The following is a 27,439-nucleotide window of genomic DNA, read 5'->3' on the forward strand; positions in this document are numbered from 1 at the left end:
ATCAGAGGCTCTAGGCTATCTTTACAGATATATATACAAGCCTACTGCAATCCAGCTCCTGCTCACGTAGAACTAAATCACAGAGAGTCAGAGATCTGTTCACCTTCTAACACTCCTTAATTACCAAAGTCACCGTACGTACACATCACTGTTTCCTTTTCTGCGCTGCTTCATTCTAACATACGACTGTATCTATGCTGCGCTGGTACTGGCCATCTCAAAGGTCTGATCCATGTAGAACCATTCGCATGTATGTTCACTGCTGTACGCATTTTACAGACAGCTGCTCAGCTGGAACAGACTAGGTTGTTGGGGTTCTTTAAGCAGTGCAGTTGATTTTTGTTATGTTTTCATTCTTCCTTTCAAAACATTAAGATTTCCCTACTAAAAACACCTTAAATTTACAACTTGTTTCTTGTTGAAGGTCAACATACATAAATGACACTGAACTCTAACAGAATTAAACATACCCATGCTTTTTCTACAGATTCATGTCAAAGATTACCTGGAGAGACATCTTTCAAATATAACAGCATCCTGTGATGTTTAAATTATATGGATTATAGATAGAAACAAAACAGTTATTCTTCTTTATTTCTGCATTCAGTATTTGCAGTCTGCTTTGTTCCATTTTGTTCTGGACATCCTAAAAAGTCATGCTTGTAGTTTTACTTACATACACTGAAGCCAAGTTTTTAAATTGGTCTACATTTAAAATTGGTCAAACGTGATGGTCTATTTACCTCTGTACTACAGCACAGTGTGAAAACATGCAAAAAATATTCTAGTATGGCAAAAAGTTTCCATAAGATTCCAGAGTAATCACATTAACTTGCTAATCACAACACCAAATTAATTACCATATCATTAATTTTTTTAATAGTGTCTTTTACCTTTTAATGGCCTAATACTTGTCCTGCAGTAAATTAAGAAAGTAAGCCACAGCAAAAACTGGTCAGTTAGAAAAAAAAAATCCTATTGCAATCTCAACTGCCAAAGAAAGCAAAAGATATACTTGGTAGCTAAAATAATAACGCATTTCTAATCCCGTATGTAGATTTATTAGCATAAAAATATGACCTGTGGATTTCTACAAAATTCAGCTGAACTTAGCACAGCGCCTCTTCTAGCAGAGGATTCTCGACAAGCTTCTTTCAGTGCTTTTAAAATATCTAGTAAGGCTGAATACTTCCCTATGTACCTTTGTAAAGTTTTTTTTTTTTTTAATGCCAGAAAAAACAGTCATCTCTGATATGCTTTTGATAAGGCAACTTTTAACAAGTTTCTCATGGGGAAATAGAAAGAAACAACCTGGACAGCAGCACTCAAAGTGCTATGCATTTAAAAACAAACAAACAAACAAACAAAGTGAATTATCCTGAAAATAAGCTTGGAGTACTCATTTGCTCATAGAGCCTCAGGATTCAAACAGGAAGGAGGGGCAAAATGTTTAGTTCCTTGTAACACCAAATATCATAAGAGTCAGGACACGTTTTCACACATTAAAACCATGGTAATAACAACTGTAATGCATCTAGCGTATGACTTCAAACTTTGGCAAAATCAAAAACTGAAAAATGCACAACTCCGTCTATTAAAAACAAAGCGTACAGCCTTTGATCACCATCCTCTACTCTTAGTCTGTATCTTAACTTAGCATGCGTACACTTTTTTTTGGGGGGCGGGGGGACGCAAAATCTTATCAAGCAGTTCATAAAAAAAGCTGCATGTAACTGCCAAAACATTCACTGTGCATCTGTGCAAAGAGCCACTGGCAGACCCAAAGGGTCAGCAAAGCAGCTACAATTTTTTCTTCAGCTATGATTATGGGTTATTTTACATTGTCTTTTGGGCTGACAGATATCAGAGAATTATGTTATTCTTAGAGGTCTCTTATTTCCTTCAGGAGATTTAAGCTCCTAAAGCTACGTGCCAACCAAATACACTGACAGTTAAGGGAGAGCAGAGCCAGGCGCTCAGTAAAGCGCGATCCAACGTTACTTCCAAAAATCCCGGGCCCACGAACTCGGCGAACCGCAGACTCGCCCGCAGCTCCGGGGAGTGCACCGGGACCCGCCACCGCCGCGGGCAACGCGCCGCCAGCCCGCGCACGGCGAAGTTTCTCCCCCACCGAAACAATCCCGGAGCCCGGTCCCCGCGCGGGCTCCGCCAGCCGCCTCCGGCCGGCACCTCCGCGGGCCCGCGCCCCGCGGGAGCCGAGCGAGCCCCGGGGCTGCCGGCAGCGGCCCCGCGCAGGCCCGGCGCCCCCCGCCCCGCCGCCAACATGGCGGCCGCGGCCCCTTTAAGCCCGGGCGGCCGCGGCGCCCGCCCCGCCGGCCCGGCCCGGCCCGGCCGCCCCCTCACCTTCAGTCTGTTCCATTCTAACCGCCCCCGCCGCGTCCCACCGAGCCCAGCGGAGACAAAGGCCGGCGGCGGGGGGCGGCGGCGGCGGCGGGCCTCCCCGCCTCCTCCCGCAGCAGCAGGCCGCGACGGAGCCCCGGCCTCGATTTCCGCGCCGCCGCCGCTGGCGCCGGGCTCCGCCCCGGGAGGCCGCCCGCTGCCGGCCCCGCGCGGCGGCGGCCGAGGAGAGGCGCTCGGCGGGGCGCGGGCGACCGCTGGCGGCGGGGGAAGGCGGCGCTGCGTGCCGCTGTGCCCGGGTCCCGGCCCCGCTCGCGCGCCCGCCGCCTCCGCCCCCCGCCGCTCGCTCGCCCGCTCCCTCCCCCCGCTGCCGCCGCCGCCGCCGCCTCGCCCCGCGCAGGCGCGCGCACGCGCCGCCGCCGGCCCGCGCGCCCATTGGCCGCCGGGCGGCGCCCGCCGCGAGGCACGCTGGGGGCTGTAGTCCCGCCGCGGGCGGGGGGGGGCGGTGTTAAAGCCCCGGCCACCCCCCCCCCCACCCCCCCCCCGCGGGACGCGCTGCGGGGAGAAGATGGAGCCCGCCCGCTGCCCCGGCGCGGGGCCCCCCGGAGCCGCCGGGCCCGGCCCCGCCGAGCCCTGCCCTGCCTCTGCACCGCCGCTGGCACAAGGCCTGGGGGGAGCAAGGAAAAGGCGCTGGCGGGCGCGCAGCGTGCCGTGCCGTGCCGTGCCGTGCCGTGCCCGGCTGCCGGGGCTTGGCATCGGGGCTGCACCGAGACAGAGACCGCGGTCACCCTCAACAGCTCCTAATCCTATTTTGGCTGAACAATTATGCACCGAAATGTTTGCAATTAATTCCCCTCCTCCACAGCCCTGAAGTCTTCCCTTTGCAGAACACGACTGAACTACACGTAATAAATCTTCCCTGCAGCAAAAACATTAACATGTAAGACAAAAAAAAAGAAAAGGGAAAGCAAGAGAAGCACAAGCGAATGGAAAGTAAACAACATGGAAAGATAGTATGACGTCTGCTACCAGAGAAGAAAAAGTCAATAATAAAACGATGAAATAAATGGAAAGAGAGACGTGATCCAACATGAAAGAGGAAGCTGAGGAGATAGGAGCTTTCCGAGTCACTGAACAAAGACTGAGCAATGATTTCCAAATTTATGGCATTTCCCAGAGCCCAGAACCCAGAGGCTCAGAGCCCACAACAGGGAGGCGTTTCTGTTGTCTGTGCTCTTGGGGGGGGGGGGGGGAGGGGGAGAAATAGCTGTAATAAAGTGAATTTAAAAAGCAATTCTCCTCCTACTTAAACACAGTAAGTCATCAAAAATGGAGGTGACCTAGAAAAGGCTTCCTCCCTCTCTTCTCCCTCCTGTGAATTCTGCAGCCCTAAATGCTTAGTGTTACTGGGGGGGGGGGGGGGGGGTGTCCTGATGCTCTCACAGCTGAAGTAGTCACGAGGTGGGATTTTTTTTTTTTTGATTCCTTTTGACAACGAAGCAACATGCTGGCAGAAATTCTTGTTTTCCTCCATTTTGCTCCAATACAGTTTTCTTTCTCATTAGTTTTTCCTGCTCCTGATAGGCTTACGTTTGATGTACTGTGGGCTCTTGAAGCAATCTGTTGGTTAGGAAACTACACACAGTGCTAAAAATGAATCCAGAGCAGGGGAGCACTATGACAGGAACTTACCTTTTTCTGCCCCTAAGGAAGACTGGATAATCTGTGCAGTGGTTAGCAGAGCACATGGAATGACAGAAAAATAAAATGCAGTTTTTGCTCCCTAAGACAAGTATTAGGCATCTACATTAGCGATCTACTGGTAAAGGAAATACTGGGCTTTTGAAAAATATCGACCTTTCCAAGGAACAAAGACAGTATAAAGTTTTTGGCTTTAACTCATGAAAATCTAGGTGAAAGCAAAGTTCAGAGGGGCAGAGTTTTATTAGCTGCTCTCTAGCATAAGAAGTTAATTTAGAACTCTGCATATTGAATGGTTTCCTATGTGCCCAAAAGAATCTCTACTCACGCTTTGTGCAGGGACCACAAGGAAGATAACTAGCCACTAGGAGAAGCACATACGTTTGCGAGTAATTAGTGATCCTTATCGGGATCACCGTTCGGCCGCACTGAGGTACCTCTCTGTGCTTGACACCACTGACACTCGCTCCGAACGAGCGAAGAGGCACTTTTGCTTCCCTGCAGGCGCTCAGGGGACGGGGTTGTGCCTCACTGCCAGGCTCGGCATTTCCAGCTCGTGGGGGACCGTCACAAGCAGCGCAGGCCAACGAGCAGCCGCAGCTACAGCAGTGACAGACCCCAGCATTCCTCGTGGGCCACACACTTGGGTGCTTTACAGCTCGAAAGATGCATATGAGAGAAAGCTATTCTTGAGCAATCCAAGGTGTTCTGTTCTTCCTGAAGAATTTTCCCCTTTAAATAAAGTATGATAATTGCTACCAGAAGTTGTGCCTAAAATCGTACTGTGTATGTGTTTAAGAAGAGTTCAAAACCGCTGTCTACTCCTGGACAAACAGATCCATGCCTGGGATCATTCCCAAAAGGGTGGCATTGCCAGCCCTGTGGAAGCTAAGGGGCTCTGAACAGCTTTTTAGAAGCTGCAACTCTTTAACGAGGCTTTAAGCAGGCACTGTCAGGCAAGATGCTCTGACCCCCTTCGCATGCTTTAGCGAATTTCCTAAAGGCCCAGCACTTAAAATAGCGTGGGAACATGCAAATATCAGCATCCGAAAGAAAAACAAAAGAGGGAGGGGAAAAAAAGGAGTTTCTAGCCCTCATTCATGCAGAAAAAAATCTTGAAAACAGAATTCAAGTATGTCTGAATCTCGATTCTGAACACTGAAAATTAAAAGGTAAACAAAACATCCAACACTGACTCTGGTCTGTATTGTTTCAGAAGATATTAACCAGCTCACAAATTCACATTGAAATATGTCTCTGATGAGGCAAAAGAAACTCTTCGAAGTTCTTGAAAGGTTTAGAGTAGTACAATAATGTAAATCTTGCACCCTAGCATGATCAATAAAGGATATCTTCTTGAGCTGTGTTCAGAGGATAGGAGTTTGTTTTTGGCTATTCACCTGCTCTTGATTTCCTATTCTGTTAATGCCTCCAGCAAGAACCTCCCAAGGAAACAAAAGTTCTCTTCTGTGATCCCAGGGGAGCAACTAGCTCAGCAGAACAAATTTTGGCAGAACAGTGCACACAGGAACTAAATTGTGTTATTACATGGTCTGCATTAACAATGCAGAAATGCTTTTGAGAGTAAAAAAGGATTCAGATTAATGGTGGTGTCCCCCCTCCAGGATTTAAAGGACTTGGAGACCAGCCCTTCATGGGAAAAGTTCTTTCCAACAAAGGGAAAACATAGCAATGTAACAAGACCTCTGGTGGCAGACCTTGGGAGCTTTCTTCCCCATTTCTTAGCAATTGTTTTAAATTTTATTTTTACTTTAAAAAATATTGTTCACTTGTTGAGGCACTGGTTAGCAAAGTTGCCAATGAGTTAAGAGCATTTTGCACCGTGGGTGTTACAGTATTTTCCCACATTAGTCTCTCAGACACACAAGCCATTCCAAGAGACGCTAAGTCTTCTGTCATCCACTGAGAACATTTCTCCAGCTGCCTACTTGTTTCATCATATCTGCAGATCCACAGTATCTGTCTCAAACGTGCCAGGGCTTGACGATTCCATCTGATGCCTAATTCCATGCAAACCTGTTCTCAGGAGGCAACATGCAAAGGGAGACTCTCCTCCTATAGACAGCTTTGTACACACAGCTGCTCAAAATACACACTGCTCTATATATAGAAACAAACTGTAAGCATTTAAACATGAATCTCTCAAGTTTTGTTCTGTGCAACAAAACAAAGGGATACTACTACTGGTCTGCTAGATAGCGTGGGTTAGCTATTATAGGATACTGAATTAACAACTGCATTTTCCCTTTTGAAAACCCTGTAAACATACCAGGAAACATTTAATATGGAAACATCAAAAAATTTCAGCATCAGAGTTACCTGTTTAATAAGTTCTCTTACCTCCTGTCACAACTCGAGCCAAAGCTTCGTAGGATCCAGCAGGAGCAAGCAGCAGAACAAAAAATGTACTTCCTGCCAGGATCTTGTCTTCATACATGTCTCCGACTTTATCTTACGCACTCCTGGCACTAAGTAAATAACAATAAAAAGGCGCAGATGAAGATCTTTCAACAGCAGACTTCCTCTTTTCTTGCCATTTGTGTAGAAGGCTCTGCCATTTCAACGGAGCACGCCGAGCCAATACGGTAGCTTGATGGGAGAGGCATGAGAAACATTAACAGCCGTGAGAAAAGGGAAGAGCTCCCGGTATTTCCACCCCCAGAGCCCCCGGCTGTGGCTCCCACCCGTCCCGGGCCATGCGGACGCACCCCACCAAACAGGAACTCAGGCGCCCGGCGGGTGGAGGGGACAGCCCCGCCGGCAGGCCTGGCGCCTGCGTGTGGAGCGCCGCCTGGCTGCATAGAGGCCTGGGCCCAGGGCGCCCCGGGGTGCCCCCGCAGGCCGGAGGGGGGTGGGATGCCCTGAGGGGCCGGGGCAGGCTGGGGGAGGCCGGAGGGGGGCGGGAGGGAGCAGGACGCCCTGAGGAGCCTGGGCAGGCCGGGGGAGGCCGGAGGGGGGCGGGAGGCCCTGAGGGGCCGGGGCAGGCTGGGGGAGGCCGGAGGGGAGCGGGAGGCCCTGAGGGGCCGGGGCAGGCTGGGGGAGGCCGGAGGGGAGCGGGAGGGAGCAGGACGCCCTGAGGAGCCTGGGCAGGCTGGGGGAGGCCGGAGGGGAGCGGGAGGCCCTGAGGGGCCGGGGGAGGCCAGGGGAGGCCCCAAGGGGCCCGGGGGAGGCCAGAGGGGAGCGGGAGGCCCTGAGGGGCCGGGGGAGGCCAGGGGAGGCCCCAAGGGGCCCAGGGGAGGCCGGAGAGGGGCGGGAGGCCCTGAGGGGCCGGGGGAGGCCAGGGGAGGCCCCAAGGGGCCCAGGGGAGGCCAGAGGGGAGCGGGAGGCCCTGAGGGGCCGGGGGAGGCCAGGGGAGGCCCCAAGGGGCCCAGGGGAGGCCGGAGAGGGGCGGGAGGCCCTGAGGGGCCGGGGGAGGCCAGGGGAGGCCCCAAGGGGCCCAGGGGAGGCCGGAGGGGAGCGGGAGGCCCCGAGGGGCCAGGGGAGGTTGGAGGGGGCCCCGAGGGAGGCCACCACCAGCCAGCGTAGGCCCAGGATCACTCCCCCACCAGCCCCATGGTGCTCCTTCCTGCCTGGCTCTGACATCACCCCTAGCCCCCCCATAGCCTCGCGGTGGCGTCACGCACCGACTCGTGACATCATCCCGCCGGCCCGCCCCGCCGGCACGTCCGCGCCGCCGCCCCCGAAGCCAATGAGCGGCCCTCTCCAGGGTCACCTCAGGTCAAGCCCCGCCCCTTCGCTGCTCCCATTGGCTAGCGTCTGACAGGGTCGCAGTTTCGCGTTCCGATTGGCTCCTGCTGAAGGCGCTGTGACGCCGCGCTATGGCGTGACGACGGGAGAACCATAGAGCGCCGCGCACCGGGCTAGAGCGGCGGGGGCAGGGCGTGATGGGACGTCGCGGGCGGACTGAGGCGGCGGCCGGGCCCTTTGCGGGAAGCGAGGCCGGCGGTGAGAGGGCCGGGGCGGTTGCGGGGGGGGGGGGGGGGGTTGTCAGGACACCTGGGTCCAGCTGGGGGGGGGGGGGGAATCGACACCAGGACACTTGGGTCCGGCCCAGCTGGGGAGGGGGGGAATCATCACCAGGACACCTGGGTCTTTCCCAGCTCTTTTGGGGGGGGGGGGGGGAAGGGGGGGGATCATCACCAGGACACCTGGGTCCTTCTCAGCTTTTGGGGGGGGGGGATCATCACCAGGACACCTGGGTCCACTCGGTCCAGCTGGGGGGGGGGAGGGGAGATCATCACCAGGACACCTGGGTCTTTCCCAGCTCTTTTTGGGGGGGGGGGGGGGGAAGGGGGGGGATCATCACCAGGACACCTGGGTCCTTCTCAGCTTTTGGGGAGGGGGGATCATCACCAGGACACCTGAGTCTTTCCTGGCTTTGGGGGGCGGGGGGGATCACCCCCAGGACACTTGGGTCCTTCCCAGCTTTGGGGGGGGAGGAGAGAGGGGGGACCATCACCAGGACACCTGGGTCCTTCCCAGCTTTGGGGGGGGTGGGGTGGGGTGTCACCTCCCGAGGAGGTGCCCCGCAGCCCCTGCCCCGCTCACACCTTCCCCTTGTGCTGCCCGCAGCGGCACGGCGGAGGTGATGCGCGGGAGGTGCCGCGGAGCCCTGCCAGGGCTCGGCCTCCCGACACGGAGGGACGTCTCCCGCAGACGGCCGCAGCACTCACCACCTCCCTGAGGCTCCGACACCCGCTCGCCCCTCGCCGTTGGAAATGACCGTCCCTCTGCTCTCAGGGTCCAGCTGGAGCCGATAGCTCCACGGCACCATGGCCTTCTGCAGCTGCAGCATGCTGTGCGCAATAGCCAGGTCAAGGTAAGATATAGAACGCTTAATTTTTTACATATACCTCATACTTGAGCATTCCGTCCTGTTAGTTTTCATACTGAATTGTTATTAAATTATTAATTAAGCTGGGGTGGTCACGCATGCGTATGGAAATGAGGAGGCTCTCCTTCATAACACACTAACACTCCATGTTAAGGGTGATGGTGCTGTTCTGGTATTTGATAGCGTACAAACTCAGGGCAAAAACAGTGCTTTAAACTAGAGTAGACATGGCCCAAACTTCCACAAGAGATTAACTGGCCAAACACAAGTAGTATTAAGTTTGATTTATGTAAAATACAAGGGCCTTCTTCAGTTGTTGTAATCCATATTAGTCTGTGAGGTCTTTTCATCCTGTCCTTATACAAATAAGAGCTCAAATTATCTAACCACGTGTCTCTCTCCAGTGTTCAGCCTGTCTTTTCCAGCTGACAGCATGTTGCTGGCAGGGGTAGCATGGGAGACAGTAAATGCAGAGAGTCATTTTTGAAACACTTGGGAAAAAGATAATGTTTTGCTTTTTCTTAGTTTGCAACTGGCAAATTTTAGCCAATGCCAATTGTTAGAAGGGCTTTCTAGAAGAAGCCTGAAGTCTTGAGTTACTCTTCTCTGAGAAAGTTAATAACATGAGACAAATTCTGAGTATTTTATCTTTTGCTGAAGAATCAGAACTTCAGGTACTGAGGGAGTGGCAAGAGTAATTCCACAAGATTAATTTGGCACTAGGAGCATTAAGTCATATGTAATGTTTAGTTAGCTCAGCCACAATGCACTGTCACTTACTTAAATACTTTTCCAGTTTCAGGAGCTCCCATCTCCTCGTGCACTCCAGTTCTCCGTATTCTCCTGCAGTTGCTTTTGTCCAACTAGGGGATTCTCATTTAAACCGGACTTGCATAAGACACTCCAAAACCCAGTCATTGCACCACACACAGCTGGGCGCTGGCCTACCTCATTCAGGAACTAAAGTTGTGCGAACATTTCACACATCCGCTTACTTGCATCAGGAGCTTCAAGATAAACCTCCGCCCAAACGAAGTACTGTAAACCAGGGCACTGAGCCTCTTAAAACTCCAACAAAACAAGGAATAGAGACTGCTGTGGGAAAAAAGTCTTTACGCCAAAAAATTGTGGATGAACTGAAACATTACTACAATGGATTCCACTTGCTTTGGATTGACACTAAGGTTGCTGCCCGGATGCTGTGGAGGCTGCTACATGGTCAGGTTCTCACTAGGAGAGAGAGACGAAGGGTAAGTGCCAGACGCCTTGCTAAAATGCATTAAGAGGCTTATTATTACTAAAGAAACGTAACCCCTCGTTTTCCAAGTTTCTTTAGAACAATTTTTTTGCACAGTTGAATAATAATCTGTGCTGTCTTCTTCTCTGTACAGTTGCTGAGAACTTGTGCAGATCTCTTCCGGCTGGTTCCTTTCCTGGTATTTGTCATTGTGCCCTTCATGGAATTTCTGTTACCTGTATTCTTGAAAATGTTCCCTGAAATGTTGCCCTCAACGTTTGAGACAGAGTCAAAAAAGGTTTGTGTCCTTTTTGAAGACATTATGCACTCCATTGCCTTGAGTCACAGACATTGAGCCACTAGCAGAGAAGGATAGTATCTAACCAAAGTAATCCTCAGCTTTGTGAGTTTGAGACAATTATTAGATTGTTCTAGCCTCAAGTCAAACATTTTGAAACACTGAAGTGTATGCATTTATGAAAAATGCACAAAACCTGTTGGTAGAATTAGCCTGGTTCCTGGGAATGACAGTGACATGTATTTTTGCTGTTCAGACCTAAAAAAGTATCAAGACTTGCTTGACAATGGTAGCGATGAACAATTTGATTTTCTAAATGAATCAAAATCTGTTGAATTTAGTACTGAAGTCTTGCTCTTTCCCAGAACCCCGCTTGCTCCTACTTTTCAAGTGGAATTTCTAATTATATTTTGTTTCCTAAATGAAGGAAGAAAAACAAAAAAAGAGATTAAATGCAAAGCTGGAGTTAGCGAAGTTCCTGCAGGAGACTATTGCAGAGATGGCCAAAAGGAACAAAGCAGATACAGGAGAAGGAAAACAATTCTCTTCCTATGTGCACCAGGTAAAATGGGCTGTGCTGGAGATGACAGCAGTCTGTTAAGTGTACTGAGAGTGACAGTGATACTTACGAGTTTTTTAGTGCTCTTTCTCTGGGCAGAGAATGTGGGATTTGTATGGGGACTGGAGAAAGCTTTGACAGGACAGAGCTGTGCTGTCAGGTATTTGTAATTGATTAATTGTATACCCTCTCGCAGCTAATAGCTTAGTAAAACTAGCTTTTGACCCAATCTGTCAGAGCTAACTATTCAGACAAGCATTTCCATCCTGGAACAACAGTTAAAGTTTTACCCTGTGAAATTCTTTGAGTGGCCAAAGACACCTTTTTACTTTTGAGCTTTTAACTATATCATTTTTTGTCTCCAGCAAGAGACAGGAGTGCCAATGTGAGATATGGGAAGGGGTTCCTTAGAGGGGGAAAAGAGTTTGGAAACCATGATTCCGTTTTAGTTTGAATGAATTTTGGCCATGTTGCCTCTGCTTTGTTGTTCAGATTCGTCACACTGGTCACCAGCCTAGTACCCAAGAGATTGTGCGCTTCTCCAAGCTCTTTGAGGATGAACTGACCCTGGAACACTTGGAACGGCCACAGCTGGTAGCCCTGTGCAAACTGCTTGAGCTACAGCCCATCGGCACCAACAATCTGCTTCGCTTTCAACTTCTGCTGAGACTCAGGACCATCAAGACAGATGATGAGGTAAGTTTAAAATAGCACAGACACTGCTCAGATGGAATGCATGCTGCTTAGCTATCTGAAGTTCTGCCCTCCACATCACAGATTAGCCATTTTACATAAGACATGTCACTGCCCACACTCCATGCTGGGATGAAGTTTAATATTGATGGGAGTCGGATTCTCCCAGTGAGAGACTCCAGAAAAAATAGAATAAGAGTTCATCTCCCTGCCTCCTTTCCACCCTTGCTGAACCCTAACAAGTATGGCACTGCGGAGTATTGTTGCTGTTTAGAATACCCTTAAGTTTTTATTCTAGAGTCATGCTAATTTGTAAAGTGAGATTCTAATTCTGTAGTAAGTACTATGGCGGGGGGGGGAACAGGTTCTAACCAGCTGAGCTCGATGTGAATTTCTGTGTTAGCTTATGAAGTGGCCTTCTCCACTAAAGCTTTGTTGGGCTAAACAAACCCAGCTAAGAGGCAGTCTGCTTGCTGTTTTCCACCAAGGGGATTTATTGAGAAAATGGAGCCAGACTTTGAGGTACATAGCAAAAAGACAATAGGAAATGGTCATAAGCTGCAGCAAGGAAAATTCCAACTTGATAATGAGGAAAAAAATTGATAGTGAGTGGGTATTTAAAAAAAGAGGAACAGGTTGCCCAGAGGAATCCCCATTCTTGAGGGAGACTCAAAACACAAGTGGAAAAGGCTGAACAGTATGAAGCAAGTTTGAAGCTAACCCCGCTTTGAACAGGAGGCTGGACTGGGGACTTCCAGAAGTCCCTTCCAGCCTACATTGTGACTTTGTAGAAATTGTGATTTGAAATAGTGTTACTCTTGCTAGGACATGGAAGAAAGACTAAAGAACTGCTACCAGTAAGACGTAGCCAGTTCTGAAAGGCATATGCAACTAACAGGTTCAGCTTTAGAGTGTACAGTCTTGACAATACTCAGCGTTATCCACCTGCAGGCAAATTCAAACCTGCAGGATCATATGTAAAAGTGAAAACATTCTCATTGGTACTTCAGAAGTCAAGACCAAAGTTTTTCCACCTTCTGTAGCTGAAGACTGACAGCTTTCAAGGACAGAAAAAATTATCCACAAAGTCAGTTCTGTCTTATCTTTTTGTATTGCTATGACTGTATGTGCACTTATCTAAGCAGACATTTCTTTGGCCTCAAGCTTATGAAGTACCTCAGGGTTTTGGCTTACTGTATGCCTAGACAGGAACATTCCTTTTCATTTCAGATGATTGCCAAGGAAGGAGTCAATGGTTTAAGTGTGTCTGAACTTCAGAGCGCATGCAGGGCTAGAGGAATGCGATCATTGGGTCTCTCGGCAGAACAACTGAAGGAACAGCTCAGACAGGCAAGTAGAGTCTGGTCTACTCTTGCTTGACAAGGTTTCTTCTAGGACAGAGTAGTGTGCAGTGTTCAGATCAAACAGGCACAGGTCTCACTGAGAATTCCTGCAAGTGATTTTAGACTGATCTTTACCTCTATAGCTGAGCTTTAAAACATGAAATATCCAGATTATGCCATAGACTAGTTTAAAGAGAAAAGCAGAAAGCATCAGGGCCTGGTAGAAACAGAATGAAGGAATGAAGATGTTTTAAGCTTCTGAAAGAGCCAAGACTTGTAATAGAGCCAACACTGGTCGTTTATGAGCATTCAATTTATGAATACTGATGTAGGTACTATATTTTGGATAATCTGTGGAGAATTCAAAGTATTTAGCTTTTCTTATTGGCTGTTCATAAGCAGTGATGTCGGTACCTCACTAGGGGCTTCAACTCTGGAAGCTTCCTCTACGTTATCTGTTCCATACAGTATTCTTAGCTCTTCAAAACTTCCTTCTCATTGGGGTAACTTAAAACTGTATTAGCCAAATCCAAAGTAGCTTTAAGATATTTAAGGACAGGAAGTGCTATATAAATGAGTACAAAATGTAAATATATGTCTTAGAGCCAATATAAAATAACTTTTCCTTCTCTTTTCTAATAGTGGCTAGATCTACATTTAAAAGAGAATGTTCCACCTTCTCTACTCCTGCTTTCCCGTGCCTTGTACTTGATAGATGTAAAGCCACAATCTGTTCAGATACCACAAAATAAGGTGAGTTGTTTGAATAAAGCTTTCAGGTTAATAGTTTAGACATTTATACATTATGAAAAATGAAGCACTGAGACATATGAAAGTTGTTCCTTGATCCTCAAAGTGGAGGAAGTCAACTATACTGAGTTATGTATTCTTCCTTAGGTAGATGAAACTGCTGAAGTACTCATGCCATCTCTTCCTGAAGATCAAGAGACTCTAGTGGATTCCGCCCCCATTGTACAGGGAAGAAAGGTTAGAAGATAATAGTCTACAAGTAGAAAAATGAATGTATAGTGCTGTGACCTTTGGGAAGAGCAAACCTTTCCAAAGCTTGGGGGAGGGACAATGTGACACCATTGCACAGAGCACAAGCAGTTTATATTCTTGCACTGTGTGCATGTTTTTGCCCAAGAGCCTCACAGTGACTGTCTTGACAAGGTAACAGGCAATGAAAAGGTAAAGAGGTCTGCCATGGCACATCTGGTCCTACTGCTGGAAACAGCTGGTTATTCAATGCCATGTTACTGGCTTCCAGCAGAATACTCACAAGCTAAGTTGCTTTATTCACATATAGCAAATAAAGTCAGCTTCAGTCCAGGTACATTTAGCTAACAGAAACTGGTTAAAGGTGACTTGTTTTCAGCTCTCCTAGTGAACTTGGGCCTTTTTGTCTAGGGCAAAAACAGCCAAATTATCTAGATTAAGAAAGCCAAAGCTTACAGTTCTGAATATAAGGCTGGGAAGAATTCATTAGTCCAGTTCATTAGGAAGAATTTTGTCAGCTGCAATAAAGATTTCCACATAGCTCTGTTGAGCAGTCTAGGAGAACTGATGGAAATGCTAGTATACAGCTTTCACAAACATGCATTGCAGGGAACAGCCTTACTCAGGGGAAGGGACTGCACAGGGTCTAGCTTGTTTTCTGATAGGGTTCTGTAACTTAAAACTCCTTTTTCCTTAAAGAATGAAGAATTTATATCTCAGTCATCAGAGAAACTGCCAGTCTCAGAAGTGTCAGTTAAGCCACCACCACGAGAGGTAAGATTTTCAAAATGCTTTGGCTGTTCATAAGGAGATTTTTCTTCACACAATTTATAGTCAAGCTGCAGAACTCTGTGCTACAAGATTTTGTGGATATTTAGTTCAGGGTGTGACTGAGATTTATGGAAGAGAACCACATCAAGGGTTGTTAAATACAAAAGATACCACATATGCCTGAGGAAGACTCCAGTCAAATTGGGGAAGACAGGGGAACATTCTGGGGAATTATCATCATGTTCTGTTCGTGTTCATACTCTTCCCTAAGCATCTGCTTTTAACCACTGGGACAGACCAGCTCTTCTGCCTTTTTTTCCTGTATTATTTTCTTTCTGTGACTATTTGATTTCAATGTAGCTGCTTACACATGGATCTAGGATGCCCACTTTAGACAATTGGGAGAAGGCTCTTTCACCCTGAAGAGCTTTGATCTTAGCCAACTGTTACTCTCTAGAACAGCTTTCCATATTAAATGGAAGATACTTGCTTCAAAAAGTTTCAGATTTTAAGAAGCATTTGTATTGGTACTGCCTAAAGTCTGCAGCTTTCTTTTACATTTAGACTAAAATGGAAGCATCTCAGAGCAACAAGGCCAGTGCCAACGGAGTTTAGCCTGAAACCAACACGACTGTCCAACATGAAGAGAAAAGCTTTCATCTCTCCAACTCCTTAAACTAGAAGAGCAGTTTTCCAGGAGGCTGCTTTACACACAAAGGTGTCAGTAGCCCCGAGGGGCCTCTCAGTCTATTCCAAGCTTATTAGCAACTAGGCTATGCTACAACTGTCTAGATGGAGCCAGCTTCTCATTTGTACTGCATCTCCTACGCCCATTTTAACTTATGTTGTAAATATGTAAATACTTATGTTACTGTCTGTGCTGTTACTTACTGAACAGGTGTACATGCTCTTAAACCTTAGGTAAGACAGCCTTTCATTTTCATAAAGGCTTGGGCACAGGATGAGCTAGGCAGGAGCTGCAGGAAAGCCCATTCTGCAGTTTGAAATCCTGTTCAAGAGCTTAGCCCTAGTCAGGGCTTGCAGCTTTCCCTGCTGCTGCAGCTTTATAGGCCTTGATCCTGGTTTGCATGGTTTAACCTATAACTAGTGCACAAAATGACTGTGTAGCTATTGCATTTAATAGTCACATTTGTACAAAGGAGATTAACCACTGCAAAGGAGAGAAGAACCAGCACTCTCCTCGTTGGTTGACTGTTCAGAAAGACTTTACTGTTCAGAAAGAGTTTACTGTTCTCCTCTTGCCTACGGAGCTTTACGAGGACAGCTTCTGCTCCATGAACACTCACACCCATCGGGAACAGCTGCAGCAGGGGACCTACCCAGGTGCCAAACACTGCTGCAGCAGAAGATTGAGACTTGCCTTTTTCAGGATCCTGCTGGGTCACATGCTGGGGGGGCAGCCTGGAGGTCCACACACATTTCCAAGTCTGAGGTAAGACTTGGTTAAACCTTATCAGGCTTAGAACTATGCAGCAGCAAGTGCTCTCAGACTTAATACTTTATAAGTAATTCTTCATACACTCCAGTGTTGACTGTTTTCTTGATAGACTGTATATGAAAAGCTGTTTTTAGAATTTGTTAATTTTTGGACTTTGGCCTATGTAAATGTTCAAAAATTACTTTATGGACATTAAATTGATATTTATATTTACTGTAAAATTAAAGTTAGACTTGGTGCTAAGTAGAATGAAACATCTCTTTTAGAGGTCAGACAGCCTTCAGAACAATCCAACCCCAAAAAAGCCAGTCAGCTGATGGTCAGGTGTTATCAGCACTTTAAAATGTGTTATTTACTAGCAATGCAGAAACAGCTTGCAGAAGATTTACCAGTGTACTGTGCTTTTTGGTTAGTATGCTTCTGTACCTGCATCTCTGCCTTGTTAGTACAAGCAGTATGCAATGTTGAATATTTGTATTTTTTTTAACTGGCAGTTAGTAAACTAGAGCGATGTTATTTCAATAAATGCCCCATTGCTCAAGTGTCACTCCTGCCTCATTTTAGCATGGGTGAGGTGTTGCTAGTGGTCATTACATTGCTGATGGGGATAGAATAGCCTTTGGCTACTTGTCTGTTCAGCAGAAAGCTTTGTCTCCTTGATAACACTGACAGTTGCTATTATTTGAACAGAACTGACTTGTCTGCAGAGCCTGCTTCTTCTAGAAAAGCCTTTCCCCAAAGAGCTGAGGACAGGCCTCGTTCAGTACAAGATCTCACTGTGTTGAACGCTGAGGTCAGTGATGTAGAAGTAAAAATGTGAGTGATTTCTGTATTACAGCTAGAACATGCAAATGGTCAGATGTAATTCCTGAACTCAAGTAGGAAGAGCTGTGCTTTTACAGACAGGAAGAAAGTTAATCTATTTGATAACATAAGCTCAGTGCAACGTTGCACAGGGTTTCTTAAAGTGCAAGATGAGAGAAAGAACTGAAATAAGCTTGAATATGTTATTGCTGTAGATACCAAGAAAACTCCACTCAAGCAATTCAGTCATGGAACTTCATTATCTCAAGTCACTTTTACTTAGAAGCTGCTATGTCAATTCAGAAGCTGGAGTAATTGACTTGTGAGTGCTCCCTGGGAGCTAAGGATGTAGTCAGAAAAGTAGAAAAGCAGATACAATTACCAGAGGGTCACTGCTACACAGCCAAGGTTTCAGATCTCCTCAGAGTTGTTTGCAAATGGTGTTACATAATTGCAGCTCAAGAGACATCTCCATATGATGGGTAGTTTAGCTAATACTAATCCAATTGGAGGGAACTGATCCCTGTCCCATAGTAGCAGATACATGCAAAAATTCCATTACCATTGATGATTTTTTTCCAGCTCTGCTACACTGCCCCAAGCTCCCATTCTTTGCCAACAGTCAATAGTTTACATTACTATTATCAAGGGACATGTTTTCTTTGCACAGTGCAAAGTAGTAACTGAGCAATGCATCAGTCACACAAATAAGTCTCAGCCAATGTTTTCTCTAATCTGGAAACAACTGCTGATATCTAATCAAATGCAAGGCTGTGCCTGGCTCCTCTACCAGGCTCTCAGAGCTGCCCTCTCTAGCAGTTCCACGTCAAGTAATTGGTGACCCATTACTCTTCAGCCCTACAACAAGTCTTTAAACAGGATGTGTTACAAGTCCATAATAGAGAAGCTTGTGCATTTCCTTGTTTCTACAGAGCAGAGTGGTAAATTAAGGCTACTCATTCAGATAGTAAATAATGAATTGTGGTTGTGCTCTAGTCATACAATATTGACAATATCCCGTGATAGTGAAAATCAGTGGAGAAACAGTTACAGTGCTGTATGGGAAAAGTTGCTTCTCCTAAGAATTCCCCCGTACCAGAAGAGCAGGCTAGCTAGCACTGCTTCGGCACATAGCCACTCATCCCTGACATAACTGAGAGGAAGTAGCAGATTCTCTCTCCCTGCCTGCAACTGCAGAAAGCACAGCTGCAAAAATGCTACTACTCACAACTGAGGGCTGCACCAGAAATGCAAGACCATGAATGAGAAAGGCTATTCTTTGCAGTGTCTGGCAGTTCTCTTCACTAGCTTTGCTGGGCCAAAGCCTTGTATGGCTGCATGTTGCAAATACAGTGTATATTTACTGAAGAATGAGTCTGAATGACCCATGGGCTTATTTCATCGTGGGATTGGCCTGTCCCATGAACAAGCTCCTACCTGAGCAGGATGCAGGAGCAGGGAAAGCCATGTCCATGCAGTGTGCCTGGGTAGCCAGTGCCACTTCCCACCAGTAGATAGCAGCAACGTTCAATTTTTGTACAGAAGTGCCCCAGAGCAGGCTGCTGGAAGTTACTGACATGTTTGGGAGCATCCCAGACTTAATCCTAAGCATGGTACTTACCTACTTCCATTCTTGTAGCTGATGTATCCTGATCTAAAATGCCTTTTATCTTCAGGTACTCTTGTAGCACAGGCAGGGCTGTGAACTCATCATTAGAGATGGAGAGCTAAGACTTCACAGGACTAGACACAGGGAGCTAGTGCCAAATGTAAGGCTGCAAAAGCCTTTAAAAACACATGCAGGGATCTTACACATCCTGGGTTTGCATAATATTTATGAAGCCCTTTTAATTTAAGCCAGGATCCTGTCTCCAGATATAGGTGACATTCCGCAAACAGCATTAAAGGGACACAAATCCTATAAAACAAGTCATACTGGTGATTGCATTGAGATCTTATTTGCTGTTTCTGCTGCTCCCCAGCAGAGAGCCAGCTCTCTAAGCCAGCTTGGAAGGAAGACAGCCACATGCATAGCACTATCCTCCAGTTCACACATACAACCAACAGCCCTGCTGGGTTCAAGCTTCAGCTCCCCAAGCAACACATGAAAGCCACATGTACAAGGCACATTGCTAGCCCTTTCTTATTTTAAGGAGCTGGCTGCAACCCTACAACAACAGAACAGCATATGGAGAGTCTGGCCCTTGCACACAACCCTACAATAACAAGCCAATGTCTATGTCAGGGAAGACAAAGTTTGATTGAGAAATTGTTTTGATTTCCAGGGGCAATTAAGAGTCACAAGAGGAAACATTACCCAGAAATGCCCTCTTGACAGAGCCCTTCTGAAGGCAGCCATCATGGTTAAAGAATTTCAAATTCACAGAATAAGCCATTCATTAGTGCAGAGTGTAATGAAGTGTTTTCAGCACCAACAGGACTTCAAAGGGTTCTGTTTTCTCCATGCCTGCAGTAACAGCTGAGCTTCAAAGCTCAGACCCTGCTGTTGTGTCCAGACCAGCTCAAGCCAATAGCAGCAAATGAAGTTACTTGAACTTGCAAGCTACATGCTGGCCCCTTGTGAGTCCACATTTTGCAGTCCTGCCCAAGTGCTGTGCAGCTGAGCTTTCCCCAGGCAGAACAGCGCTCTGCAGACACCAGGGTAGCACCGCCGGAGAGCCAGTCTGCCCCAAACCATATCTGCCTCTTCCACAAACATGAAGGGGAGAGTAACCAGCAGGAAGATCCCAGCCCGGCACCAGCGGAGCACATGTAAGCTCAGAACAGGGTTCCCCTAGGTTTCCAGGCATGTATGCATAAACACAGCAGCTGCTCTGCACAGTAGGACAGCTGTAACACATGAGAGGCCCTATAGCCTGCCCAGGCACCAAGCAGGTTCCCCTGCGCAGGACAACTCATGAGCGCGGGAGCCATGCCCTGCTCCCAGCTTCCCAAACAAGCCCCTGCGTAACTAACAGCAGCACAAAAACACTATTCTATTTATCTTCTTTTAATTGATCACCAGGCCTTACTTTATGTCAACCTTTAAGCTCATTGCTACTGTGCTTGTAGCCATTATTAAGAAACCTGTCTGATGCAACAAGAAAGATCCTCTGAACAGGAGAAAGAGGCTCATCTCTTTCCTCTGCCTTAGAACTGCATCCCACACAGATCAATATTCTAGACACACAAACAGCTGAGCAGGACCAGGCTGTCAGTTGTTTAGGAGACAGGCTCTGGAACAGGAAGCTTTGAATCAGTACTAGTGCTCTGTTATAAATCTAGCTAAGTCAGAGCCCACTTGCTTCCTAAGCCCCAGGAGAGATTACAGGGGGAGGTGATTTACCATTTCACTGCAGCAGCGTCACGGACAAGTATGGCTGTGTGCCTGGGCAGTGCTAGCTGTGCAGCTCTCCTGATAAGAGCTGTTAGGGAGAGTCACAGGAGCATAAAGGAGAGATTTCAGTGTCCTTGCTTTTGGAACTGTAGAATCAACATTTTTGTGTTTTCCAGCCTATCCACAGAGACAGGAGTTACTTAAGGAAAGTTATCTGAGGTGCCTATGAATCACCTGACTCTGAAAAGAAGGGCTTTAAGTAGAAACACACATTTACAGTGTTCTAGTAAGACAAGGGGCGAGTACTGCATTTCTCAACAGACAAGGAGAGTTAATAGCAGCACCAGTTAACAAGTAACTTTTCCAAAGAAATCTCCACTTACCGCAGCTCAGCTGTTTAGGCAGATGCAGAAGTTACCAGCCAAAAGGAAAAGGCACTTTTAAGACTATTTAACAACCTCACATATATAAAGACAAACCATTCCCTATAGAATGAGGGAAAACCCCCACACCCCCACTCAGCTCACCAGCTGGTACCCTGGGGTGCTCTGAAGAAGGGCAGTCTGTAAACAAGCTGTTAAAGGCAGGAGCCCTTTGCTGTTTCCTATTTAAGGGGGCATGCCCCATCAACATGAGGCATCCTGGGAATGCAGGTGCTATAAGAAGGTGGCTTTCCCTTAGCAGAAGCCTCTGCTGACTTGGGGAAGCATCTAGAGAGTGGGCAGGCTGGAAGGAATGAAGCTGGACTTTGCTTTTGCTCTCTAAGCTTATTTCTGTAGGGGTATGAGAGCAAATACAGCACTCAAGAGGAAGGCAGAAAGTAATTAAGGAGCTTTAATAAGGCTTATCTGAAGGCAGGGTTTCTGTAGTGTCTAGGGGCTCTTCTCCCTACAGCAGAGGGTCTGACTAGGGAATGACAGCTAGTAATGTGCTGCTGGCTCTGGTGTGCAGCACAAGCCCTGGACTGCACCTTTCCTCCCTTTTCTGCTCTGACTCGCTCTTGCGGGCTCCTGGTCAAACATAGGGTGAGCGTGGCAGTGCTCGGTGCTGAGCTCTCCTCTGGGAAATGAGCATCTTCCCTCTATAGAGGAGGACTGTGTCTGGGCTAGCAGAAATCTCCTGACCTTGGGCAGGCCCTGGAAGGAAGGCAGTGCCAGCATCCCTGGGCATATGCAGTCTGAGAGCAGTTGGGATTGCCGGAGTAGACAGCTCCCATCTCAGGAATCCTGCTCAAAGGATTAGCAGTCCTGAGGGAACTTTACTGAGCTGTGAAAATGTGCAAGTCATGATAGCTAACAAATCAGGTCATCTGATTGAGCAGGAGTGCTGTGCTCTGGGTGCTCCTGTCCCCAGAGAGGGAGACCAAGAAGTCACTCCATGCTACTTTTAATGCACTGGGAGTGGAGTAAGTGGTTTGCTTGGGCTGTGCCTGTCTGCAGAGCCCAGCAGGTAGCTCCGCACCAGCTGCTGCCCCTGGGCCTGCAAGCCTGACCCACAGCTGAGCACATGCTGCCCCGAAATGGAATCAGGGCAGGCTGCCGTGTGGGGCGGCGGAGGGTCGTTCACGTGCGGTGCACCTGCTGGCTCGTTTCAGAGCATACTGTGAACCCGTCCACGGGCCTTTTCTCCTTACTGCGTGCGATGTAGATGTGGACGCTCCTTTCTCAGCATGCTCCGTGGCTCAGAAAACGGACCTCTGCCTGCTTCTGCCTGCTCCCAGCTCTGCAGAGTAACCTTGCCGAGCTGATGGACTGGCTTATTGAGCCCCTGTTTCTGGAGCAAATCCACTAGTTAAAGGCAATTATGCAAAAGTGCTTTTTTCCTACCTTCTCAGCCTTAAAGACCTTTCCACCCCAGACCTGAGAGCCAAGGGAAGTTGTTTTCTCACGTCGTGATATAAATGGGCGATGGGAGTCAGCAGGGGAAGAATTAGCTCAGCCAGTTGGTGCTTCTGCTGGAGAGGGGCAAAGCCCCGTGCAGTTTTTCCGGGGCTGCACTCGCCCTGCTAGGCTCGCGGCAGCGGGATGCCCCGGGCTCCGGCGCTCTGCAGCACCCCGCGGCAGAGGCAGCGGCGAGGGGGGATTCCTTCGGCTGTCAGGGCTCGCTGCTGCTCGGTGCGTTGTCAGGGCCCTGCCGAGGAACCAGCACAACGTTATTCTGGCAGCCTGCAAAGTTTTCAGGGCGCTGAAGATGTTGGAGTTGAATTTCAAATTGTTAGGTGCTTTTCTGGTTTTGCTGCAAGGAGTAGGCAGAAAATTACTGAGATAATACCCTTAATTTCCTGTAGATGGATAATGTTCCCTTGAAAGACTGCTCTGATACTCTTTAAATACATCTTAAGAGAACATCTTATACCACATAATACAGGGTAATGAGAGAAGTCAGGTTCCCCAGTCTGGTGCTCAAGCCCTGCGTCTGCTCCCACTTCCGAACCCCACTGAACTCCCTGGCAGTGGGTAGCAATCGGCTAGGAAAGTTTAAGGTGAAGCGATCGGATAATAGCTCCTTCAGTACTTGCTTTGCCAGCTCGGGTCGATCAGCTCAGACAAGAGCAGCCGATCTGCCCCGAAGGTCCAGCCGACAGGGACCACGCTGCGTTGTTCAGTGGATACGTTCTGGCCGGGGCAACGGGTCCGTTCGGGTCAGGCGTCCACCCCGTCCTGCAGCCTGGCTTGAAGCTCCCCCCCCGCCGCCATCCGTACGTGCGGGGGCCCAGCAGAACGCATTTCCCCCAGGGATCCCCCAGATCTAGATGATCTTCCCTTCCCCGCCACCCCATCGCCTGGGGACACGCTCCAGGCAGACTGGAACTACTCGGCTCCGCGGTCTCGGCAGCTTCACTGGGGGCTGTCGCCAGAGCTGCGAGGGATCTGGTCCGCGTGCCGGGGCCCGTGGCTGCGGGACAGCTTGCCAGCAGGGCTCTGCTCCTGCCCGGGGTGATTTTTCTGGCTGTGCATGCCTGGCTAGAGTAGCCATGGCGCTGGGACCTGCAAATTGCAGGTGAATGTCCTGCCTTAGCGTCAGGTTGCCCAAGCGGAGTGAAAGAGCCGCACCGTGTCCCGGTCTCCCTCCCGCCACAGTGGGAGCACAGTGAGGACCCATTCTCCACCGGTTTTGCAAGCATTACAGTGATTAGCAATAATTAACACGGGAAGCAGCGGTTGGTCTCGCAGGGGAGGTTAACTGTGCTCCGGGTGTTACACAACCATTGCGGATCTGCTCGGGGGCTCAGCCGAGAGGCGCTCGCGTGGCTGCTTGCAGGCTGGGTGCAGGGTGGTCTCCTCCGGGCCCTCCCGTGCCGGCAGGTGCACGAGGGCTGACTTCTCGCTTGCTTTGCTTTTAATTCAGAACGAATTGTTCCTCCCTGGTTTTGCAATGGTTACCTGCCAGCTCTGACTTGGCTTAAAAGTATCTGAGCACCAAATTGCTAATAAAAAATCCCCTTCTCCCAGAAGGGAGCCGGGCACTGGAGTTCAGCAGAGCTGAACAGAGCCAAAGCACAGGCTCGGGGCGCTTGCATGCCTATGAACAAACTCGTTTTCAGGCCAAAAATCCCTCCCCCTCTCAGCTGCTTCTCCTCCGTCCTCGCGGTGCCGTTGTCTCACTCATTCATTAGCTACTGCGGAGTTTTCCAGGGAAGACAAAGCTCGACCTCCTAACCTAACCCAGCGTGCGGCCCGCCCAGTTTTAGACAAGTCCCTCCCCAGGTTCGTGCATGTGCTGTGAAGCGGCCGAGAGGAGCTCTGGGCCGGGCTTCCCCTCTTTGCCCGGCAGCCTCGAGCAGGGCTGCGGACGCCTGCGCGCAGCGGTGCTGGGGGAAGGCGGCGGGCGCCCGCCGGGGCAGCCGGGAGGCACGGTGTGCCTGGTTCGGCTCCGGCCTTCCCGAGGGGATGCATCCCGAGGGGATGCACAGTTCGAGACCGGTGTTCCTGGGGGGGATGCATCCCTAATGCCCGCTTCAGGACTGGCACTCCCGGAGGGATGCACCCGTATGCCTGGTTCAGGACTGGGGCTCCCAGGGATGCACCCCTATGCCTGGCTGGGCACCAGCGTGCCTGGGACCGGCCCCCCGCGGCTTGGGCGCCCCGTGAGCCAGCGCGGTTCGTGGGCTCCCCTCGCTAGATGGGCGCAAGAGAGGCGAAAGCCAGCGCTTTCGCCGCAGGACCCACCGAGAGGGAGCGACAGAAACTAGCTGAGCAGAGCCCCATAAATTACCGAGTTCTGTTCTGCAGCATCGGGCAAATTAAACCGTGCAGAGATCCAAGCCAGTGTGTGCTTTGGCTTGGGGAGAGCTTTTCCAGCTGCGCCGGTGCCAAACGCCTTTCAGCCCTCCCCTCGGCCCCCGGCGAGCCTGCTCCGTGCGGGGCTTATCCTTCCCCCGGGCATCCCCGGCGCTGCCCCGCTCCCGGGCCGGCGACCGGAGCCGGCAGCCGAGCGGGGTCCCGGCCGGCCGGGGAAGCGGAGCTGCAGCCGCCCAGCCCAGCTGGCTTTTATGTGCTGGGGGAGGCACTTGAACACGTTGCTGACCTCTTTCATGGGGAGGAGGAGGAGGAGGAGGCTGTGAAGGGGGAAACAGAGGGAACGCATTAAATTCCAGGCACTGTGCTCAGCGCCCGCCCCCTTCCCCGGCCCTGCGCATGGGGCACAAGGGCTTTTATAACCAGGCCTAGGTAGGAAAGAGGGGAATATTGCAGAGCCAGGACTTGGTAAAACGGCTCTTCTGGGTGTTAGCCCCGAGCTGGACTCGGCTCTGCTCTGCCCACGGTGCGGAGGAGCTGGATGGTGCCGCGCGGCTGGGGACGGGCTGCGAGCGCGTCCGCGGCACGGGAACCTCCTCCGTCACCCCGCGAGGGGCCGACCCGTCGGCGAGGCCTCGCCGCGAGGGAAACGTCCCCGCTGCCCCGGCCGTCCTTGCTTCCCGCGTCAGCCTCTCCCCCAGAAACTGCTGCCGAAAGATGCTCCAGTCAGCACTTCTAGAGTGGATTAATATTCAGAGGGAAAAGCACTGATTTAGTGAGGCCCAAGCACAACAAAGGCGGAGATTTATAGCTTTCTCTATTAGAGCACTGCATTCCTCGCGGGCTTTCTGTCTCTGTTATAAATTTGTAATGAAGAAGACTGAGGCTTACTCCAGCTTAAAATAACGTAGAACAAGGGCTCCGTAGCCAAACCTCGCGAGCCGGGGAACCGGGAGGGTTGCAGGGTGCCGAGCGGCAGGAATTCCCCCGGGTTATCTGCCAGGGACGTTCCCTGCCCTGCCCCGCTCGCCCTCCGGCCCATCCCGACCCGCCGCGGGATCCGTCCCGAGCCCTCTGCACAGTGGCAGGGCTTGGACGGGAGCGGGAATTATCCGCAGCTGCCCCCGTTCATAAGCGATGTTTTGTTTGGATGAAATCAAGCCGATCGGCGGTGTTTGACAGTGGCTGGTGCGCGGGCTGTCAGGGGCAGTGATGGACGGCGGGAGAGCGCGCGGCGGCCGTGCCAAGCTCCTGCCCCGGGAGGGCCGGGGCCGGGGGAGCGCCGAGGTCCTGCGCAGCCGGAGGGCTTTGAAAGGAGAGGAGGAGGGAGGCTGGGAGAGGCAAGCGGTGCCGTGCTGGCCAAGCGCAGCCTCTCCGCCGCCCCGCGCCGGGTCCCGCGGCGAGGGGCGCTGGGCTGGGCTGGGGGCTCGGCGGTCCCCGGGACGCCCCGCGGCACGGCACGCGGTCCGGGGGTGCCGGCCCGTCCCCAGCGCCGCGGCTGCAGCCGCTCTGCCTATCGCCGTGGTTAATTGCCCTCCTCCTAACCCCAGGAAATGAGCCGAGGATCGCGATAGCAGCCGTTGCTGATGATGTAAACACGAGCGCCGTCTCTCCCCGCCGCCCTGCCAAGTCGGTCCCGGGGCGAGGGATGATTTACGAACACCTCCAGCCCCGCTCCCCCCTCTCCTGGCTGCCTGTGCTGCAAGCTTAATCTAGGACTGTGAATTCAACATAAATCACTTGATTAAAAGCTCTACTTAATTTAGGAGGGGAGAGGGGGAGAGCGCAGCTGATCGATTTAATTTACACGTAGGAACAGCCACAAGCAGATGCTTTTAAGAGGGCCGGGGAGACGCGGAGAGCTGTGATCCTGCGGCCATTTGATCTCAGCCATTTGGTTGCTCGGTCCGCAGGCTTTCCGGCCCCGGCACCACGCCATGCGGGCCGCTCGCCGGCGGGCGCTGGAGAAGTGCGGTGCGGGCCCGGCGAGCGGCACCGGCACACCTGGGGACACCGGCACCCCTGGGGACACCGGCACCCCCGGGTGCTCCGCCGTGCCTCCCGCCGCCCCGCGCTTCTTGGAAGATGAGACGCGTTTCCTGGGGATGGAACAATTTCCAGAGGCGGCGGGTCGGGTTTAAATGCAAACAGGCTGGAGCTGGCACCAGATTCGCCCTCGCAGGAGAAAAAGCGTCGAAATTCAATCAGCGCAGCCAGCGCTTGCGTCAGCGAGGGAGGGCTGGCTGCAGGCGCCGGAGCCCCGTCCGGAGCGCAGCCTCCGTGGGCTCTGCCGCCGCGTGAGCGTGCCGGCGTGGGCACCCACCTTCCTGGGAGCCGGTGCAGCCCTGCGGCACCGTGCTGTGCCCCGGCGTGGTGATGGCCTTGCCGCTGCTCCCGCGGTGCATCCCCTGCCGTGTGCCGCCAGCCGGGCGTCCGCCGTCCGTCCTAGGGCCCAATCTCCTGCAGCATCCGCCTCCGGGGCAGAGGGTCCCGCGGGGACCGGGGTGCTCTGGTGGGCGTGCGGCTCCCCTCGCCCATGGGGGCCGGCCCGGGAGCCGTGGAGCCCCCGCTGCCCCCGTCACACCCCGGCATTGTGAGCCCAGGCCCAGCTGGCCTCAGCCCAAAGGTATTTTGTGAGGGAGGCGGTGGCCAGGGCATCTTCTCGCAGCCCTGCAGCCGGTCCCCGCTGTGCTGTGGCACCGCCGGGTCTGGCTCGCTGCCCCGGGGCACCGAGAGCAGCGAGTGGTGCCCGCAGCCCCCGGGGCAAAACTCCAGGCTCCTGCTCGG

General features: G+C 50.8%; 2 protein-coding genes across 7 annotated transcripts in view; one reads left to right on the forward strand and one right to left on the reverse strand.

Annotated features, from left to right (window-relative positions):
- The window catches only part of NSD3 (nuclear receptor binding SET domain protein 3), a 52,553-nt gene extending 45,729 nt beyond the window's left edge, over window positions 1–6,824 (reverse strand). For 4 of the 5 annotated variants that reach the window (XR_010385124.1, XM_064497653.1, XM_064497652.1 and 1 more), the window contains exon 1: window positions 2,365–2,751. The gene's annotated coding sequence lies outside the window, so the exon portion shown is untranslated. Of the gene's footprint in view, window positions 1–2,364; window positions 2,752–6,420 lie in introns of those variants that run through there. The other variant, XM_026114222.2, reaches the window with a different exon arrangement.
- Window positions 6,825–7,892: 1,068 nt separating this feature from the next.
- Window positions 7,893–16,814, forward strand: LETM2 (leucine zipper and EF-hand containing transmembrane protein 2). 2 transcript variants are annotated; one of them, XM_064497696.1, is made up of 11 exons: window positions 7,893–8,025; window positions 8,653–8,899; window positions 9,711–10,164; window positions 10,306–10,449; window positions 10,877–11,011; window positions 11,501–11,704; window positions 12,932–13,051; window positions 13,687–13,797; window positions 13,942–14,031; window positions 14,743–14,817; window positions 15,379–16,814. In XM_064497696.1, the coding sequence occupies exons 2-11, from the start codon at window positions 8,853–8,855 to the stop codon at window positions 15,427–15,429; spliced, it is 1,431 nt and encodes a 476-aa protein (XP_064353766.1). In that variant the 5' UTR covers window positions 7,893–8,025; window positions 8,653–8,852; the 3' UTR covers window positions 15,430–16,814. The 2 variants fall into 2 exon arrangements, with proteins under 2 accessions (XP_064353766.1, XP_064353767.1); XM_064497697.1 differs by having other exon boundaries at window positions 7,904–8,025; window positions 8,821–8,899.
- Window positions 16,815–27,439: the final 10,625 nt, after the last annotated feature.

The sequence above is a fragment of the Dromaius novaehollandiae genome, chromosome 26 (assembly GCF_036370855.1).
Source record: "Dromaius novaehollandiae isolate bDroNov1 chromosome 26, bDroNov1.hap1, whole genome shotgun sequence".
In the NCBI taxonomy this organism is placed as follows: Eukaryota; Metazoa; Chordata; class Aves; order Casuariiformes; family Dromaiidae; genus Dromaius; species Dromaius novaehollandiae.